At 45.9% G+C, this 21,873-nt stretch overlaps 1 protein-coding gene across 1 annotated transcript in view; it reads right to left on the bottom strand.

Annotated features, from left to right (window-relative positions):
* The window catches only part of AGBL4 (AGBL carboxypeptidase 4), a 726,120-nt gene that overhangs the window by 498,895 nt on the left and 205,352 nt on the right, over nt 1-21,873 (bottom strand). Inside the window, 1 exon segment of the mRNA XM_074264643.1 lies at nt 18,744-18,868. Within this exon segment, the coding sequence (XP_074120744.1) occupies nt 18,744-18,868 (125 nt within the window).

The raw sequence follows: 21,873 nt of genomic DNA, 5'->3' as shown, positions 1-21,873 counted from the left end.
CCCAGTCCCTCCAACCTCTCCATGGCCTCTGTGGGCATCTGCGGACCCCAGATTAAGGGCCCCCTTCCCCAGGGGAGCCGAGTCTGTGGCTGCTATCAGAAGCAGCAAATCTTCGGCCACCTGATATGGACAGTGTCCTTTTTATCTCTGCACATACAGGTTGGAAAGACACGAGGACCCAAGGAAGAAACCGAGGACAAGGTAAGCGGGACACGCGAAGGAGCTCCCCCATTCTCTGTGGACAAATGCAAAGTCCATCTGGATAATCAGCTGCTGAGGACTGGTCCTTGGCTACGTATCCTGGCAAACTGTGTGTGGCTGTTCACCCGCTGCCCACCCCCAGAGGGCGCCGGTGGAGTGAGGCCGCTGCCCTTGCCTGGCCCTGCCTCACTTCAGTCAAGCTCACTTGCCCGTCCTGGCACCCCCTCCTTCTGGCCACAACCCCTCAGTCCAGGCTGTGAGCTCCTCAAGGGCAGGGTGGCAGACTGGCAAGATTTTGCGACCGTGGATAAGTCACACGGCTGGCTTCTGGGCCTCAGTGTCCCCTCAATAACATGAGGCCCTCATCACCTTCTCTCTGGTGGCTCTCCCCTCCTCCAGGTATCAAAGCTGCCTTCCCACAGCGCAGGTCTGACTATGTCTCCTCTTACTCATTAAGCTTCGGTGGCTCCCTATCGCCTGCAGCATCAAACAGATCTCATACTTGACTCTGAGTGTCCTTCCTGACCTCCCCAACCCAGACTTTCCGACTCTCTTGCTCCTCGCTCCTGGTCTCGGCGCTATTCCTCAGACAGGATGTTCCGTTTCCCACCTCCAGGTATTTCCACTGTTGATCCCCATGCCTGGAGTGCTCCCCAGCCCCAGCCAAGACTCTCACCTCCTGCAGGAAGCCTTCTCTGAGTCCCCTCAGTGCTACTGCCTTCCCTGTGTGTCCCATCTGAAGCTTTTCTGGTTTGTACACTGCCTCCCCATCAGACTGTGAGCTCCCTGAAGGAAGGCACCATCTTTCCCACACTTGGCATCCCGAGACTAGCACTGGGCACACAGTAGGTGATTTACAGATGTTGAATCACTGACTGACGAGATCGACAGTTCTGCCACCTGACCCCCGCTGAGAACCTCATGCCTTTGTGTGTGTTTCTCCTGACTACCACAAGAGCTCTGAAGTGATCCTGGAAGACCTGGTCTCACCTCTGACCCATCCTGGCTCGGTGACCCTGGCCCATGTCTCTGAGACTACGTCTCCTCATTACATGCCACGGATAATAATTTTTGCTGAATAAAAAACAATCGGCTATCACGAAAGTGAAACGTGATTACTCATGGCTAATCCAAAAGGTTTAAACTAAAAAAGGGAAAAGTCTCAATCCCACCCAGTTTATCTGCAAGGAAGGGGCCAGCAAGGAGAACCCCATCCTCAAATGCCCACGAGCACACGCCCTAAGTTCTGGCAATAAATCCACAGCCCTAGCCCAAGGAGGCAAATACCCGTCACTGAGACCAGAGGAGAGGGAAGTTGCATGACGAGAAATAGTCCGGACCACAGGACAGGGCTGGGCGGGGGGAGCTGGAGGGCAGCGGCAATCCCTCCACATCCAGAAGAAAGATTCATCGTGGGGAAATCCAAAAGCCCAAGTACAGAAGCACAACAGCAAGTATTTGGGTGGAAGTCACCGGGGGGGACCGAGTGATCCCACAGACACTGGAGATCCTACAGACCACGTGCACAGAAAGAGGAGACGGATGAGACGTCTGGGAATCGGATCACAAAGGCACCACGGGGCAGTCTCCCCATAACTGACACTTCAGACCGAGAGAGCTCACTCAGAAAAAAAACTTAGCGTAGGGATGACGATCCTAAAAAACTGAAGGGAAAGTCTGTTCTATTCTGGGTACAATTCAGGCCTGAAAGTAATCCTGGGAGTAAAGAACCATTCCCTTCTGGGTAAAGTCAAGAGAGTTTTAAAACACTAGGTGGTGCCACAGTGCAAAGGGCACTGGGAGCTTACCAGCGCCCTGGCAGTCAGGGGTGTGCCACGGATGGGATTGTGGGAGGGGGGTGAGGGAGGGAGCGACCAGGACAGAGAAACCAGCCAGGAACACAGACAAGGGACCCACAAGGGACAACTGAGTGACTCTGGGGGGCAGGCGGCTAGCTGCTGGAGCAGACAGAGGCAGGAAGAACTGAGTTCAGACTGGCACTTCCCAGACCCCAGGCAGAGCATGCCAACTCCAACTCGCGTTCCTCAGGATACCAGCACTAAGCTCCCAGGCTGATGTGAGGACAGAAGAGAGCTCTCCACAGGGCCTGGCACAGAGCCTGGCACACTGCTGTTGCCCTCCTCCACAGGGCAGCCATCTTCAGGAATAAAATTCTGCATCCCTCTCCTGTCTGCTCTGAGGCTCCAACCTAGGCTTCCAGGCCTCTGGGCTGCCCAGAGGTTCTCAGGGTGCCTGGGTCCCTGCTCTGAGGCACTCCACAGGTGGCCAAAGCCACGGATGGCATTCCTTCCACAGGACTCTACTGCCTAGGCTCCTCCCTTCAGCTCCCCATCTTTATGGCCAGGCTCAAGCCTCCACCGAGGCCCAGGACACCCTTACCTCAGCTCTGTCTCTCAAAGACCCCTCCAAACCGAGGACCCTTGCTCCCTGGCACAGCTTTCCTGCTCATCCTTACTGCCAGTGCCCTCTCTCTCACACTGTCTGCACCAGGAGAAATAGGAAGAATAAGAATACTGACGGTTTCTGGAGAGCTTGAAGATTTGCAGGTCCTTTCTATGTTATCACCTGGGATCCTCTAAAGCCCTATTGGGGAGGGCCCATTATTATTCCCATTTTACAAATGAGGAAATTGAGCCTGAGTGTGTAAGTGATTTGTCCAAGGTCATACAATAAGGATGGTAGAGGGAGGAATTTGAACTCAAGTCTTCTTGAATCTACCTTCTAACTCTCCATGAACCCTGCCATATGAATGTGAGTGTATGTGGTTTTTTTAATACGTCTTTATTGTTTTAAGAAGGCAATGGTGACTTTCCTGTGACTTGCCCAAGATCACACACCTAGTGAGTATCTGAGGCTGGGTGTAAACTCAGGAACTCCTGACTCCAGGGCTGGTGCTCTATCCACTGAGCCATCTGGCCACCCCAATTTTATTTTTACACAATAAGTCAAGAATTAGAATGTAGATTCAAAAAGACTTGAGTTCAAATTCTTCCCTCAGCCATAACTCTGGACAAATCACTTAAACTCTCAGGTTTAACCACCATGTTTACTCCATGTTTTATACTTTTCAAAATAAAATTTGATTGATATCCTCTACTTCTTACATCATTATAGTTATCCCAAATAGCCATCCTTCTCACCCTCCCAAACAGTCATTTCATATGACAAATAGTATTTTTAAGAACCACAACTGATGGATACATAAATAAAACACAGATAATATGATATTTTAAAAGAAAATCAATACGTGGCCCAAATAGATCCTCATGTATAAATTAGTGGGCCCCATTTCTGTATGAGTTTGACACAACTACTATAAGGTTTTGGTCTACACCTAATTTCTGCCATGCAGCTTTTTAGTATTCCCAAGAGTTTTTATCAAAGAAGGAGTTTTTTCCTAAGTAATTTATGATTTCCACATTATGTAACACTAGACTACTTCTGATGCTCATCTGTTCCATTGATCTATTTCTCTATTTTTTTAAACCAGTACGAGAGTTTTGATGACTGCTGGAAGTGCTATTCCCCCTTCATCACTATTTCTTTTGAATATTTCCCTTGATATCCTATAACTTTTATTTTCCAAATGAATTTTGTTATTATTTCTATAAAGTATCTATTTGACAATTCAAGTGGCACAATATTAAAAGTAGAAATTAACTTTGGTAGGATTATCATTTTTATTATATTGGCACAGTCCAGCCATGAGTACTAGATATTCCTCCAGCTATTTACATTGTTCTTTATTTCCTTAAGGAGACTTTGTAATTGAATCTATGTAAGTCTTTTGTGTATTTTGGTAGTTTGAGCTTCAGATATTTTGTGCATTTTGTAGCTATCTGGAATGAGTTCCCTTTCTATTTTTGCTTCTTAAGGATTTTGCTATTACTACACAGAAATGCTATTGATTTTTAAGGGTTTATTTTGTAGCCTGGAATCCTCCTGATTCCCAAGCATGCCATCATATCATCAGCAAAGAGGATAATTCTATCTCCTTACCCATCTTTATGTTTTTAATTTCTGTTTCATCTTATGGTTGCTGCTGGCATTTCCAGAATTATATCAATTAATGTGTGGAGAGTGGGCATTTAGGAAAAGATTCTAGCATATCCCCATAGTACATGATGCTTACTTTTGGTTTTTAGACAGATGCTTTTTATAATATTAAAAGGGTCCCTCAATGTTTATGATTTGAAGAGCTCTGTACTTTGTCAAAGGCTTTTTCTTCATCTATTTATAACAGTCATGTGGTTTTGATGTTATGGTCTTTTTTCTTTTTTTATTTATTTTATAATTATAACATTTTTTGACAGTACATATGCATGGGTAATTTTTTACAACATTATCTCTTGCACTCCCTTCTGTTCCGAATTTTCCCCTCCTTCCCTCCACCCCCTCCCCTAGATGGCAGGCAGTCCCATACATGTTAAATATGTTATAGTATATCCTAGATACAATATATGTGTGCAGAACCGAATTTCTTATTGCACAAGAAGAATTGGATTCAGAAGGTAAAAATAACCTGGGAAGAAAAACAAAAATGCAAACAGTTTACACTCATTTCCCAGCATTCCTTCTCTGGGTGTAGGTGATTCTGTCCATCATTGATCAATGGGAACTGAATTAGATCTTCTCTTTGCTGAAGATATCCACTTCCATCAGAATATGATGTTTTAGTTTTTAATGTGCTTTAATTATATTGATTCTTTTTCTAATGTTGCCCCTTCCATTCATGATTGACATTAATACAATTTGCCTATAGTGAATGATTTTTTCAAATAAATCATTGTAATCAGTTTGACAAGATGTCTTTCAAAATATCTGAGGCAATAATCAATGATATTATCCTATAGGATTTTATTGAGCTAATGAAAGAATTTTACTATGCTGCTTTCTTTCCCAAGTTTTGCAAATAATTTGTGAAGGATAAGTACTAAATGCTATAAAAAGTTTCATAGAATTCTTCTGCAAATACATCAGGATCAGGAGATTTTGTTTTGGTTTTGTAGTTCCTTTACAACCAGGTCTATTTCCTTTTCTGAGGTTGTGTTATTAAAGATCTCTATCTGGTCTTTGGATATTTGGGGCAATTTATATTTTTGAAGGTGTTCCTCTATTTCTTTTCTGTTCTCACACTATTTGCATATAGCTATGAATTATATGTTCTGATTATTCTTTTTTATTCTGATTTTATTGTGATGTTACTATGCTTATTTGCTATTTTATTTATTTGATTTTCTGCCTTCTTCCTTTTTAATCAGATTAGCTAAAAATGTATCATATTTATTAGTCTTCAAAGAATAGCTTTCAGGGGGTTTTATTGTTTTGGAGGTTTTTCATTTCCAATTTAACTTTCTCCTTTAATTTTTAATTTCTCCCCCTTTTTGCTGATTTCAGGTTTATTTATTTGTTGGCTCCCAAATTCTTTATATGTATATTCAGTTCATTAATCCTCTCTTGTTAATATGCATACATGTAAGAATGCAACTTTCTCCCTCAGGACTACTTTAATTGCATTCCAGAAATATCAGCATGTTGTTTCATCAATGTAATTTTTTTTCACATGTATTAATTGTTCTGTGACTTGTTCTTTGGTCTACTCATTATTTAGAATTTCATTACTAAGTCTTCATTGAAGTCTGTGTCTTTTGTTTATGGCCCCTGAACCCATCGCTGTTTTTGTTATGGTTTATAAAAGCTATATTAACTATTTTTTCCTTTTTTACATTTGAGATATTTCTGATCCCTAATATATAGTTAACTTTTACAAAAGTTCTGTGTGGTATAAATATACTTTCTTCTGCAATTCCAATTAGAAGATACTCTAATTTCTCCAAGAATTTGTTCAAGTCCGTGTTTTCCTTTTTGTTTGGTTTTATGTTCGATTTATCCAAAACTGAGAGAGGGATGCTGAAGTTTCCTATCACTATTGTATCATTCTATGTCTTGTTGCATCTCAGTTAATGTTTCCTCTTCCTTTTCTCCATTTTTCCCCTCTGATTTAGATCCACCTGCTCCTGTGCTTTATCACTCTCTGTGCCTTTCCTGAAGGTATTCCTTCCCACAGGGCCTGGCCACATACGTGGGGATGTATTAGGATTATGATATTCAAGGTAGTTAATGTAACCCTTTCCTTGACTGCTATACAAAGTAATCAGAAAGTGGTGGGCTAATTAAGCTTTCTTTCATATAGCTCTTGAAAAGATATACCACTGACGGTAGACTAAACCAGGTGAAGGGCAGCCAACAGGCCTCAAATCTGAGGGTGAGTTAGGATGGGTATCTATCTACCCCAAGTACATGAAGAAGTCCAAGGTGGAGTGGGAAGATAACAATTTGTTCCCAACAGCCACGAGGGCAGCAGAAGCAAGCACTGCGCAGCACTGAGAGCTTGGCCACGGCAGAAAAAGATGCCAAGGGCACCACAGTATCCCATGCCGCTACCAGATAGTTTGATTTCTGTCCTGCCCCTCAAAGAGAGTGTGAGAGGCTGACAGTTTGTGCAACTCTGCTTCACTTAAATCCAAATCATGTGAGAGTCAAGACATCATCCATGCCATTAATGGTCCTCTTTGAAAACAAAGGATGAAGAAGAACAATAATTGTGTTTCCTTTATGAATTCTTTTATGAATGTGGATATCAAGACATTTGAATCAGTTTATTACTGCTATTGCTTTCTGAATTGTACATAACAGTTTCCTGTCTCATTCCTTTTTATTTTTTAAATGTTTTTGTTTTGTCAGGTAGCATGATTGCAACTCTTGATTTATGGATTCATTAGATATACAGTAACTTTTGTTTTATTTCAGTTTTATTTTGAGTTTTTCAAATGTGGTTTTTAATAAACAAACAGATTTTAGGATATTATTTTCTTACACAATCTGATTCTTTTTCACTTTATTGGATTATCTATTCCATTTACATTGAAAATTATGAGCTAAGTTTTTATTTTCCTTTATTTGTATCTAATACTGGATTTTTTAAAATGTGATTTTTCTTCTTTTATGCTATAAAACAGTACTATATTCCTTCCATTACCTTAATTAAATATCTAGGTAGTACATTGCATAGATTTCTGGGCCTAGAGTCAAAGAAAGACCCGAGTCCAAATCCCATCTTAGACAGTAGCTGTGTCACCCTATGCAAGTCATTTAAATTCCACCTGCTTCAATTTCCTCATCTATAAAGTAAGGATAATAATAGCACTTACATCTCAGGGTTGTTGTAAGGATAGAATGGAATATTTGTAAAGCACTGAGCCCAATTCTGAACACATAGTTGGCACTATATAGATACTTATTCCCTTCCCCTTCTCCCTTTTTAAGGTGGCACTATTCCTACTGGCTCTCTTCCTTTCATCCTTAGTACCCCTGTCCAGTTTCTTAGCCCTTTTCCTTTTAAATTTTGCATTGTTGTTCCTTTTCTGCTCTTATATAGTTATTTAATTCCCTCCTCCCTTCCTGGCCTCCCCCTCTCCCAAAAGCAGATTGCCCCATTCTCTCTTCCCCTTTAACTAGTCCTATTCATTACTTCTGAAAGTTTTGAATCCCTTTCCTGAGAAAGCTGCTCTCACAGGGGCAGCTAGGTGGCGCAGTGGATAGAGCAACAGCCTTGAATTCAGGAGGAACGGAGTTCAAATCTGGTCTCAGACACTTAACACTTCCTAGCTGTGTGACCCTGGACAAGTCACTTAACCCCAGCCTCAGGGGGAGAAAAAAAAAAAAAGAAAGAAAGCTGCTCTCGCTTTCTTCACTACCTAGCCTCTGTGTCCACTCTCGACCCTCTGGTTCATACTATCCATAATTACCAGCAGCTCTCTATTCTCTGTAGGTTTCATGCAATCAAAGCTCACAGGAGGTCCCTTCTAGGCTCATCCCCAGGCAGCTGCTGCCATTGCCCCCTGAAGACCTCAGCAACAAGAGTTAAGATGAAACCTGGGTCTCTGGTCCTCTTCACTCCAAAAAGTGGGACGAGCCTGTATGGTCTGCATGAGTGTGCCAGGCACAGATTTTTAATGGAGAGGACTGGCCAGATCTTCCATCTCTAGGATAATGAAGCTCTGTGGAATATCCCTGGCACCTCTCATCCAAATTTTCATCCACATGGACAAGATGAGCAGCCAATCCAAGCCCACTTCCAGCGTACTCCACACTGGAAGGTGACTGTCCCTGACGCCTGAGGCTGGGCCGGGCCGTGACACTTGTGCTTTTGCTCTTCGTGCCAGCAGCTGCTTTTTTTCCTCACCCCCTGCGCCAACACAGTTTTTAGCTCCTTTTGTACCATACCTTTGCTCATTAGAATGCAAACTCCTGGAAGACGGGGACAATCTGGCTTTGTCCTTGTGTTTCTGTCCCCAGCACTTCGCCTGGCCCAGTGTTTAATAAAGGATTCCCGACTTGACCTGATGCAACTTGGCGTGACAGGAGGAATATGTGAAGCCCTCCCTCCCCAGCTTTTGCACCTAAAAGCTCTCACCATTGCTGGCAGAGAACCCTCCTAATACCTTCACAGTCTCTCCAGGTTAGAAGGCGAGTTCCTGGTGTGTCACTTTCTGATTCATGTTCCTAGTGCTTAGATCAGTGTTTGGCACATAATGAGAGCTTATTAAAAGCTTTTTTTTATTCACTGATTCCCCCACAATGGTGAAGGACTTCTGCTTCAAGCCCTATGAGAATTAGTTAAAGAAAATGAAGATGTTTAGCCTGGGGAAGAGAAGGTTCTGAGGGGCCAAGACTCCAGCTTCAAGAATTGGTGAAGGAAGGATCAGCTTTGTTCTATTTGGCCCCAGGAGCTAGGAGAGGAAGCAGCCAAGGATAAAATTGGGGCGTACTGGAAGAAAAACTTCCTAGCAACTAAAGCAGCCCGAGGGAGGCCAGTGGTTCTTGCTTCCCAGAGGTCTTTAGGCACCCAAGGGAAAGGAGTGCTCCACAGCTCTTACAGGGACAGCAGAGGGGCTTCTCTGAAGTCCCTCCCTCCCTACTATATAAGGGCAGGCGCCCCATCTCCTCTAGATTGCAGGTCTCCCACTTCTGCACAGAAGAGAGGATGAACAAGTATCAGTTAAGCCTTCTCTTGAGCACCAGTTTTCTGACTGGATGAAAGAGCAGCTCCTTTGCCTCAGCTGCCACCCACCTCAACCAGTGAATGGGGGTGGCTCAGTCAGGCCGAGACCTACTGAAGACCTCAGCTTAAAAAGGCCCGGTCTCCCCCTGCACCCGGGCCATCCTCAGGTGTCCTGTCTGGCCCCTGTCGCAGGGGTTCTGGAGGGAAGGTAGGGCCGCTGCCCCTGCCCCACGTTTGCTCACTTCAGTCTCCCTCACTTGTGTGCTCCAGCATCACCCCCCACGTCATCGTGCTCTTCAAGAAAGACGAGCAGCAACAGCAAAGAACTGGAAGCCAAGGGTCCCCTCAGCAGAAAGGGCCAAACAAGGTGGGCCGGGCATGTGGCTAGGCACAGCGAGAGCCACAGATGTGAAGAACTGAAGGAGAAGGAAGGAAGCAGAGTGGGGAAATAGCCACAACTGAACCGAGAGAGAAGCAGAGAGAGAGAGCGTGGGCTTTATGGGCACACCGCCACCCCCCCCAGGGCTCACAGACCCAGGACCTGCAGAACGGCCCCTGGGGACACCTCCTCATTTCACAGGGGAGCCGAGGAAAGCCAGCTCTCCATGTTGCTCAACTGGCTCAGTGGGTAGAATCCACTTCATCTCTGTCTGCCTCAGTTTCCTTCTCTGTAGAATAGGGATAGAAACAGCCCCCACTTCCCAGGGCAGTTGTAAGGATTAAATGAGAGCTCACACTGGGTGCTTAATAAATGCCTATTGGGTTTCCCTTCCCTTCATCATGATCACCAGACCCTGTGATTCCAAAACACCTTCTCCTTTGGTCCCCTCTAAGCACTCTGGGCACATCTATGCTGGCTTTTTGCTGAACTGCCTTCTTCTTCTTCTTCTTCTTCTCTTGATTCTTTGTTTCAAGAGACGGTTCCCTGGGTAAGGAAGAAGAATGAGCTACCTTCCAAAACGAAAACAATATAAAAATAAAACATGCCCACAGTTTCTTAAAGGCAGTGACTTGGAGCAAAGAGACCAAATCCTTACTAGCTGAGTGGTCCTGGGCAAGTCCCTTACTCTCTCAGCTCCTCCTGTGTCAATGGCGGTCACGGCGCCCTCTGTCCCCCAGGGTAGCTGCGGATCCGAGGAGAAGGCCCCTGTGAAGGGATGCCCCTGCCAGGGGAAGCAGGCTGCTGTGGGCCCTTGGGGCCCCGCTGGGGAAGGGAGGCTGGAGCCCACCCAGGCCTCCCCCGCCCCTAGCCAGGCTCCCTCCAGGCTGGAGCTGTCTCCTCTCATCACAGATTTTTGTTTTCCATCAAGGCAAGTCTCTCAGTGGAACTTTGCATAAAATTTGAATATCAATCTCTCGTTGGCTGGCAGTAAATCAGCATGCAGGAGCCCGGCACAGCTCTCGAGCTCATCTAGCCCGACATGTTCTAGGAGCCAGAGCCTCATTTGCATAGTGCTCTTCCTCCCTTTCTACATCTGTGTTTTATTTATGTTGCCACAGCAATATTTATAAGTTTATGTCACAATAAGCATCCACTCTAAATTTAGGGTTTTTTTAATTGTTTGGCCAGAAGATTCACACACAAAGACTGAGAAGAAGGCCGGGAGGGAGGAAGGCTCCTGGCCGGACCGAAGCACAAGGCCGAGCTTCCTGATGCCGGGCACACGAAGGCCTGAGGAACGGCATCACGGAGAGTGACATGGACACCAGCCGAGCGCACAAGCTGAAGCCACTGGGAGCCTGTGGACGGGAGGCGCTGATGTTCTGCACAAGGCCGCCGGCTGCGGGAGGGCCATTGCTAGAACTGCCCAACCCAGACTCAGGTCCGGACATTCTGAGCTGCGGTTACAACTGACCCACGCCAGGCCAAGTCCAGCCCCCACACGGGGAAGCCAAGAGACTGGGAGGCAGGGTAGAAATGGAGCCCAGCCCAGTCCCTTCAACTATCGTTAAAGGATGAAGGAGAGGACAGAAGGGAAGAAGAGAATAAGGGGAAGGAGGAAGGCATGCAGGGAAGAAGAAAGGAAGGGAGGGAGGGAGGAAGGGAAGGAAACCCTGTGAATGGTGCTTCTACAGACCTGAGGGCAGGTGCAAGCCAAGGAGACAACTCTCATCTTCCTCAGCTTCCCAGCATGCAAAGTGAGAGCTAGCTTTCCTGTAGAAGCTCCTCCCAGGTGCCATGAATAAAAATCCCAGGGTAGGACCCTCAGATTCTCCCAAAGGCAGGAGTCAGAGCAAGTGCTGGGCAAAAGGGAGCAGTCTCTGGGGAGGATGGGGGCTAAGCCATGAGAATGAATAGGTGAGACAGCCCCCCCCCAGACCACATCCCCAAAGAAGTGGGGCCAAAGAGTGGGTGGGCTCTGAAGACCTGAGAGAAGTAGGAGCCTGGATGGTCCCAGGGGCCATGAGGGACCTGGGAGATCATACTACACAGCACAGCGTGGAAGCTGGGAGGTTCAGAAACGTGCACAGAAGCTGTGAGGGGCCCTGTGGATCCATGTCTTCCTGCCTCACAGCCTGGGCAGCTGACACAAGGCCTCCCTGTGGCACTTCTCTTTCTCCTGATGGCCTCAGGTTCTTCTCGGCTGCTAAGAGAAGCCCTTTGCTCCCCTACCCTCCCCACCCCTCCTGCCATGATGGGCGGGCTCTGGCGTCACCGGTGCTGAGACTCAGGCCCCTGGGCCAGGTGGCCGTAGTTCCCTGGCCTATCTGCTATTCCTTGGGAAAAGAGTGAGAGGAGGTCTCACAGGAGATGGAAGCAGGAAGCTGCTGGGCTATCACAGTCTTGCTTTATCAGGAAGGATGCCATTTTCCCAGTCCCTCCTCCCAAAGTTCAAGATTAGGTCTTTTTCAAAGCCCCCACTTTGGGCTCTCTCCATCCCAAGCCCCCAAAAGGACCACATAGCCCAGGGTGGATGAGTTACAATGAGGGGGCACAAACACGCCTGCCTGCAAAGGGCCCGAGCTGTTGGGGTCTGGCCAATGACATCCCCCATCATCTAGTGTTAGGATTACTAAGTGAGAACTCAGGTTGTCTGGAGGGTGACAAGGTGAGAATTCAGGTTTTCTGGACAATTACAAGGTGAGAACTCAGGTTGACTTGATAAGAGGGGGCAAGCTCATTGGCTGGGGTGGTTCTTCCCAGAAGCCCTTGCATTATCCCACGCCCATTCTCTGGGAGGATAAAAAGAGACAGCAATGGGCGCAGAGGGCAGATCGGCCTGGAGAAGGATAAGAGCTGGAGGAGATTCAGAGCCAGGATTCAAGAAGAAGACTCTCTGCATTACATCAGGCCTGACGGAGCTCTCTGCAGGAAGGGAAGTCACTTCTTTGGACAAGAGTTAACAGCAACTGCCTGGAGACAACGGTTCGTTACAGGAAGAAGAATCTGTCGGAGAGATTTGAGTAGACACAGCAGATCTCTTCCCAGAGAGCGATCCGGCAGCTTCTGGAGACGACAGCTCGCTACATTTGGCGTCCACACGTGGGGCAAGGACTTTTGCTTATCCTGACAAGAGGAGCTAGACCAGACCTTCGCAATTTGGCGCCCGAACAGGGACAGACACGGTCCTGATTTCAGTGGAAAAGCCTCCCATCCAGATCTCAGTCTCTCTGACCCAGAACCGTGAGTAACGAGGAAACTTTGTTAAAGATTAAGTGAGTGTGCTAATAGATAAATAAGGAACTTGTTAAGGACTAAACCAGGAATCTCTTATAGCTGAAATGGGGCAAACACCTTCTGTTCAAGGAAAATGTTTAGAGAGCATCATCAAGGTTATGAAAAGCCAAGGATTGATTATAATTTTAGAGGAGATTACTGAACTTTTAAGAACTGTGAAGGTTATATGTCCTTCTTTTTCTCTGGAAGAAGAATTGGATCCAGATGAGTGGAAATTAGTAGGAGAGCAATTAGGTGAACAGTACAATTACCTTTGTGACATTTTACCCTTTGGTTCCAGACCAAACTCAGTTTCCAAAGATACAATTCATACCTACAATTTAATCCAAATGGCTTTAAAAAATGTTATTCTAAAGGAAGAGATGAAGGAGCAAAATGGGGAAGTGTCAACTAAACTAGGTGAAAAGGATGAATCAGATAACAATGAAGTTAAGTACAATTCTGAGCAACAGCAACAGGAACACCTCCCATCTCCTCCCTCAATTAACCCTTCAGGGGTGGAGCAAGAGGGAGGAGAGGAAGAGGCAGAAACACAAACAGAATTGTCTGTGAAGCAGTCTAAGCCTATGACAAGATTAGAAAAAGCATTGGTTAAAGCTAAGAAAGAAGGACAGGATATAAGTGATTTTATACATGCATATCCTGTGATTGAAGAGATTGACTCTGTAGGTAAAAAAAGGAGAAGATATGCTCCTTTAGATTTGAATAAAATTAAGGATTTGAAAAAAGGTTGTACCCTTTATGGGGCTACATCAGCTTATGTCAAAATGTTACTAGATGGTTTGTCTTATGAAGTCCTAACCCCGAATGATTGGAAATCCATAGCAAGGACATGTCTGGAACCTGGAGAAAATTTATTATGGCTTGCGGAATTTCATGAATTATGTAAAATTCAAGTCAGATGCAATTTGGAAATAGGAGTTAACACACAATTCACTTTTGAGCACTTAGCTGGTGAAGGTCAGTATGGAGAGAATTCGGAACAGATTAATTATACCATGACAATATATGAGCAAATTGCTAAGGCTGCAATAAAAGCTTGGGGTGTCCTTCCTGGACAGAAAGATCGTGGAGAGGCTTTCACTAAAATACAGCAAGGTCCCAATGAACCTTTTGCAGATTTTGTGGGACGTTTGCAAACTGCTGTCAAAAGAACTATTGGAGAAAATTCAGCTACAGAAATAATGACCAGACATCTGGCTAAGGAAAATGCCAATGAGATTTGCAAAAGAATTATATGGGGATTAGACAAAGATGCTCCTTTAGAGGAGATCATAAGACGCTGTGCTACAGTGGGAACAAATGCTTTTTACACCCGGACAATGATGAATGTGGAAAGACAGGGTCCCTCCTGGCAAGGGCCTTCTAGAGAAACTCGGAGATGTTTTCAATGTGGAAAAATTGGACATCTAAGAGCTCAGTGTAGATTTGGAGATACAGTGAAAAGACAGGGTGAGAGAAGACCTAAAACCCCATGTCCAAAATGCAACAGAGGATTCCATTGGGCATCAGAGTGTAGAATAATTCAGGGAAATGGGATGAGGGGCCCAGGTCCAGGGCCCCAGGCAAAAAAGACTTGGGGCATGATGGCAGCTGATGTTACACCTAAAGAGCCTTTAGAAGGCCAGGACTCTGATTTAATCAATCAGCAGAGAAGCAATCACATGGCAGAAAGGGATTACCTGATAAGTCAGTCAAAAGGCAATCAGATTGCAAAAATGGATTACACTTGGGGAGAATACAGGCCTTTTAAACCAACAGGGCTGTGCCCAGTGCAAACAACTCCAATGTAATTGTCAGATGATGAGAAGAGATTTAGAAAGCGGTTAACTGCCTGGGAGAGAGGGTTTGCTTGTATTTCTTCAGCAGGAGAAGGAATCAGATGGGTGCCAACGAGTCATATTCGCCTTGTCCATCAGAGAGAGACAGAAAAAGAGAAAGATCTCAAAATAAAGGAGAAGATCTAAGAAACATCTGACACTGAAAGAGCCATTGGACTTCCTCACACAAGATGAGACTAATGGACAATGGACTTATGGACATTTATAAATTTTCAATTTATGATTATGTTATATACTTCTAGCATGTGTTATGTTACTATGTTACTATGTGCTTATGTAATTCATGTAATTATCTGTAATACTTCCCATATTGATGGATTTATGTTTCAAGGTCATGACTGTCCTATGTTCTAAATCAAAAGAAAGGGGGAGATGTTAGGATTACTAAGTGAGAACTCAGGTTGTCTGGAGGGTGACAAGGTGAGAATTCAGGTTTTCTGGACAATTACAAGGTGAGAACTCAGGTTGACTTGATAAGAGGGGGCAAGCTCATTGGCTGGGGTGGTTCTTCCCAGAAGCCCTTGCATTATCCCACGCCCATTCTCTGGGAGGATAAAAAGAGACAGCAATGGGCGCAGAGGGCAGATCGGCCTGGAGAAGGATAAGAGCTGGAGGAGATTCAGAGCCAGGATTCAAGAAGAAGACTCTCTGCATTACATCAGGCCTGACGGAGCTCTCTGCAGGAAGGGAAGTCACTTCTTTGGACAAGAGTTAACAGCAACTGCCTGGAGACAACGGTTCGTTACAGGAAGAAGAATCTGTCGGAGAGATTTGAGTAGACACAGCAGATCTCTTCCCAGAGAGTAATCCGGCAGCTTCTGGAGACGACAGCTCGCTACAATCTAGCTGTGGAAGCTATTAGACTGGGCCCAGTCAGGACAGCCTGTACCAGCTGGTGGCCTGGGCAAGTGAGGCCCTCAGTCCTGGCTCTGCTCGGCCCCCTCTCCAGTTGCCGAGTCCTCCCTGGAACTTCTCTCCCTCGGCCCCTGGTGCCCAGCCACCTCCCGTCCTGCTTATCCCAAGCCCAGAGCCATGTCCTGGCTGCAGGCAAGCCTAGTAGAGTCAGTGACAACCTGACTAGCCATTTTTCAAAATGCAAATTCTCTGGCTCCAGGCCTAATTCTGTTGCTCACCCCAGGTTCCCTGGAGACCAAATATCCTTCTGAAAAGGACTTCAAGTGGGTCAAATCTGGGCCCTACCGGAAAGTGCTGCCTCAATCACTGCTTGTTGGGGAGTGGGGGGGATATTCCACTCGAAAACTCCAGAGCTGCCCCCCCCAGTAGGAAATGCAGTCAAAGCTCACTCTCCCCTGCCAAAGGGCCGTCCTGCAGCAAACCAACTCTGAAGGAACATGGCCGGGAAAGCGTTTGCCTGAGACATGGCCTAGGCCCACTTTGGGGGGAGTCCCTCTCCTGCCAGGATGCTTTGTCCTTTCTGATGGCAACAGACTCCCTGCCTAACATGAGCTCCTGCAAGAGGGCAGCTCAATCTGGGCATTTCCGATAGAATTCTCAAACCTCAGAACAAAGTAAACAATCCCTTGGGTCATGCTATGGGTAGGGACTCTGCCAGCCTAAATGCAGTGCTGGGCACAGGCAGCAAGGGAACATCCAGGGTCAGGGAGGGACCGCCAAACTGGAGGGGGGGGGCAGAGGCTGGCTGGGCCTTAGGAAAAGTTGGAGAAGGGCCCCAAATCCTGGCCATAAATACATGCTTACATTGTCAGCCAAGAGAGTGAGACATCCTGGGAGAGGTCTGAGCTGGTGCTAGCTTCTCCCTCCTTCTCTCAGTGATTGCTGGGCCGGTGACCTGACCTCTGTACCAGACAGAAGCTCTCACCTTGACCGCACAGAATGTCAGAGCAGGACAGAACTTAGGGAGGAGGGCACTAGGGTAATCATTCTCCTATCTCACCTGGCAGGCTTTTCCATACAGAGACTGTGAAATTTGGGGATGGAAGGGATTTTAGGTACCCTTTGGTCCAATCCCTTATGGATCGGCCCCATAGAGAGCAGGGGATGGGTCCAAAGTGGTCCAATGACTCAAGGAGCAAAATTAGTCCCAGAACCCAGGCTCTGTCAGCCCAAAATTAGTCCCAGAAGCCCAAGGCTCTGTCAGCTTTGGGGGAAATGCAAGGAAGATTCACAAAAGGAATCACTTCATGTAGTCCCAGAGCCCTGCTGAGGAAAAAAAAAAAAAACATTCTCTGTTTTTTCTGAACTAAGTCCTTGGGCACCCCAGTGCATGGCAGAGATCTCGAGGGAGTCGACAAGGAAAGAAGAAAAGAGCAAAAGGAGAAGTCTTCTGGGCAGAGCTGGGGTGGCTGGGAGCCAGAAAGCCTCTATCCGCCACTGACTAAGACACTCTGTCTGCCCCCCTCTGGGCTGGAACCATCTCATGTGCCCATTAATGGACCTATTGGCTTTCAGCTCACACCGTCGCTGTCACAGCGCATCAGAAAGAAATTTAATGCCATGCAGGGATACTGAACGCCGGAGCCAGGGGGAGAGGCTTACTTTTCCACCAACGTGGCAGGGAGCTTGGCTTTCACAGACTTTCACAAAAACACTGTTTCAGAAATGACTTGTTGGGTCCTCTCCTGCCCAGCCCCTCAGGGCTCAGAGCCGCCTGTGCCAGGGTGCCAGTCACTCCCGGTGTGTGCTGTGGGCCACCTTCCTCCTCCCTTTCAGAGCCCAGTCCCAATAAAGCCCAGCTAGATTACATTTCTGCAGGTCTCACTGCAACGGAAATTGGACAGATGAGAAAGATAAAAGAACGACGCATCCTGCGAGCAGCGCTCCCAAGTCCAACTTCCCAGGCACACCATTTCACCTCCACGTAGACAGCCGTGAAAACCAATATCCTGTGTGCTCCCCAGAGGCAGCCTATCTCCCCAGCCCATCTCTAGGCCTCCAGACACAGGTGCCCACTTGCCCGGGGCCCAGATCCCCCGGCTCCGCTAGACAGAAAAGGCCTGATAAAGCCCAGGCTGATAAGCCTGCTCACAGTTCTGGCAGCAATATGGAGGGCCCAACACGCAGGGAAAGAGACAGAATAAGGAACAGAGCCAGGAAGACAGGCCTGAGGCTCCGTCCTCCCGTTCACATGCTCGGCTCCCGTCAGGAAAATCTTGTGAGAGCTCCCGGGGACCCCAAGCAGACGCTTGCTGCCAGTCTGAATTCAGGGGTTACCAACTCTCGTGGCCTACATGATGGCCTAGTCAGAAGGAGCTGCCAAAGGGCACTTTTGCCTTTTGTCCCTTCCATAGAGATCAGGAGGTGATGAGTGGGCAGAGTTACTTTAAAGAAAATGGGCCAGACCCCAGGAGGCCAAAGTCTCCCTCAGACCATCCAGGAACCAGCAGAGCCCTCCTTTTTCAAGTACCTTTGGGCTCCCAATCCCCCAACCCGAATCCTCAGTCCTGGGCTGGCCCTCCAGTCCAATACCCAATGGACAAGGGGGACCTGGGTCAGGAAGAAGTCTGCCAAAGTTGGCTGATGACAAAACCAGCCAGCCGTGGCTGGGATGTTGACCACGGACCAGGTGGAGAGGGGATAGCAAAATGCTTTGGATGGGCTCTCTGGCAGGAGCCATCCCTCACAGTACCAAGGGCCCACCATCCACTCGGGACCCCACTTGACTGGGTCACCTCCTGCCTCGAGCCCTAGCAGTCCTTCTGCCCTTCACCTTGTGTGTCTCTGTGACTGTGAATCTCATAGTAACTGCACAGCGAGCATCCACAAATTATCGCTATTTATAGAGCATGCCCATTTTTTATGCCATCATCCAGGCCCTTCCTTGTGTCTGCAAGAGTATTTGTGATCATTTCTAAATACAAGCCTATTTCCTATAACAAAGCCAGGGAATTCTTTAAAGAAACAAGACCAATTTCCTGCTCACCAAAACAAGGCTGAAGGGAGCTCTGACTCCACTTACCTGGGATTCTTTCACGTTTTCCACAGTGAAGTTGAACCAGACTCTGAAGCGTGGGTTGCAGGTATCGGGCCTTATGAACAGGTCATATTCAAACTCAGACACATGGTCCACGCGGCCAAGATTCCCTAAGAACAAGCATGGAGACAAGTGTGATGTAACTGCCTGCGGACATCACAACCACATGGCTGCCAGCCTGGCGACCCTGGCCATCCCTCCACAAGAGATGCGCCGAGCCCTAAAAGGACGCCCAAGCCTGCAGTGTGAGGCTGACAAAGTCTTACCTGCGTAGGGACGATGAAGAGCACAATCTGGGGCCTGTCCCCCTGAGACTTGGTCATCAGAAACTTGAAACAACTCTGCTCCCATCCTGCTTTCCCTGACCCCGGGTCCCCACTCTGAGGCCCCTGTCTCATCACTCACACCCAGGGGTTCACAAGAGCTGCTGAGTCTCCCTTCCAACTCCAAATCCCATTACTCTGTTCAGTCTCTGCAATCATGTCTGACTCTCCATGACCCCATTTCAAATCCTCTTGGCAGAGACATTGGAGCAGTTGGCCATTTCCTTCTTCAGCTCTTTTTACAGATGAGGAAATTGAGACAAACAGGGTGATGTGACTTGCCCAGGGATACACAGCTAGGAAGTGTCTGAGACTATATTTGAACTTGGGAAGAGGAGTCTTCCTGACCCCAGGCCCAGTGTTTTATCCCAGTGTTTAACCACCTGGATGCCCTACCCACTGAAAAATTACAAACACACACACACACATACACACACTTATTTATTTTCAACATTGATTCTCAACTATTCATACCTGTCCAATAATTTTATTGTAGACATTCTGAGAGAGAGATGGAGAGAGATGGGGCAGGGAAGAGAGAAAGAGACAGAGACAGATGGAGAGACAGACAGACAGGGGAGAGGGAGGGAGGGAGAGAAAGACAAGGGGATGTTTAATGGCTCATCTTCATGTATCATCAGTTCATGTAAGACTTTATTTGCTTCTCTGTATTTTCATGATTTTTTTCTTACAGCATAGGCATATTACATTATTTTCTTATCCACAATCTGTTTTAGGCATTCAGCAGTGGATGGGGCTCTAGTTGGCTTCCAAGTCTTCGCAACCACAAAATACCCTGCTATTGATACATCATTGTCCCTGGGAATTTTCTGTTCTGGGACACAAGCCTAGCAATGGAACCTCTAAGTCAAAGGGTTGGGCGTTTCAGGCCCTGTGTAAGAAGAGAATCCCACACTGCTTTCCAGGATAATTAGGTTGTGGGCTCCTTGAAGGCAGGTCCTTGGCTTCTTGTTCTCTCCTCAGCACTTAGCCTGGCACTTACTCAGCATTCACTGACTGACTGATTGCAGCATATTAGTGCCCTCATCCTTCCACATCCCCTCCAACAGGAACCCTTCCCATCTCTTGTCTCCTTTGCCAGTCCATTGAGTGTCCCGGTCTGCATTTCTTTTCTCAGTGATGGGAGAACTCTTTCATGTTAATAAATTTTGTCATGATTTGTAATACTTAATTTGAAAACTGTCTGTGTCTACATCTAAAACCACATGCGCCCAATCAACCCAGTCTACAACTTCGATCTTGTTCCCAAGATAACCCCTCGTTCAAGATCACCCATTATATTCGATCTCCGGTCAGCTCTTGCCATTTCACCTCTATAACATTGCTCATGTATGACCCCTCCTCTTCCCTCCCACAGCAGCCACTCCCGCCCAGGGCTGCATGACCTTACCCCTGGACCCCTGCAATTGTTGGTCTCCTCTCCATAGTCATTGGGCTGTTCTTAACCTCAGCATCCCCAGCGCTCAGTACTTGGCACACAGAAAGCATTTAAAAATGGTTCCTGACTGACATCAGACCACTGATCAGAATTATTAGATGCAAAGCTTTTTTCCTACCATCTGACACATTCCCTTTCTTACCCGAGCTATATTTGCTTTATTCACACAAAAGGTTTTCTTTTAATGTAAAGAAATGATCTACTTTATCTATCATGATCTCTCCTCTCTCTTGTCTGGTTAAGAATTTCCCCTCTCCCTTAAAAGTAGATTAAGGGAGGAGCCCTCAAGATGGCAGAGTGAGAAGAAGCACAGGATTTTTTCCCCCAGACTTCTTCTATAAAAACCTAGAATAAACCAGATTCTGCTGGGGAAAGCAAAGAGCCACAAAAGAGGTTTTCATCAAATAATAAGCAGTATCTATCTAAAATCAAGACCAAACATTATCTTTAATGGAGATAAGTTAAAAGCTGTTCCAGTAAGATCAGAGGTGAAGCAAAGATGTCCATTATCACTATTACCATACAGTTCTATACCACAAATGCTGGCTGTAACGATAAAAGAAGAAAAAGAAATTGGAGGAATCAGCATAGGCAAAGAGAAAACAAAACTATCACTTTCCACAGAGGATATGATGTTTATTTAGAGAATCCTAGAGTCAAATAAAAAACTAATCAAAATAATTACCATCTTCAGAAAATTTACAGCATAGAAAGCTAACATGTATAAAAATTCTCATCATTTCTTTATATTACCAACAAAATCCAACAAGAAGAAATAGAAAGAAAAATAGAAATTACATTTAAAGTAACTATGGGCAATATAATATACTGGGGAATCTACCAGCTAAGATATGCACAGGATCTATATGAATGCAAAATACTCGACACAAAATAACAATAGACACAAATAAAAGGAGAAATATCATTTATGAGTTTTCTGAACAGATATAATAAAAATGACAATATTATCTAAATTAATGTAATTATTCAGTGCCATACCAATCAAACGATCAAGGAATTACTTTATAAAACTAGGAAAAATATTAACAAAACTGAATTGGAAAAACAAAAAAACAAAGATATCAAGAGAATCAATTCAAAAGAAAAGAGGAAAGGAAAAAGACCTAGCAGGAACTATCTCAAATGATAACATAAAGCTTTATCATAAAAACATTGTATTATAAAAACAAAGGTGATCAGTAGGACAAATTAAATATACAATATACAGAAGCAAAGGAGTAAAATAATTTAATATGTAATTTTTTTTAAAATCCCTGTTATTGGAATAAGAACTCACTATTCAACAAAATCTATTGAAAAAAAAACCTAGAAA

The sequence above is a fragment of the Sminthopsis crassicaudata genome, chromosome 4, assembly GCF_048593235.1.
Source record: "Sminthopsis crassicaudata isolate SCR6 chromosome 4, ASM4859323v1, whole genome shotgun sequence".
Lineage (NCBI taxonomy): Eukaryota > Metazoa > Chordata > Mammalia > Dasyuromorphia > Dasyuridae > Sminthopsis > Sminthopsis crassicaudata.
Note: the sequence above shows the minus strand (reverse complement) of the source record. Positions and strands in the feature narration are given on the sequence as shown.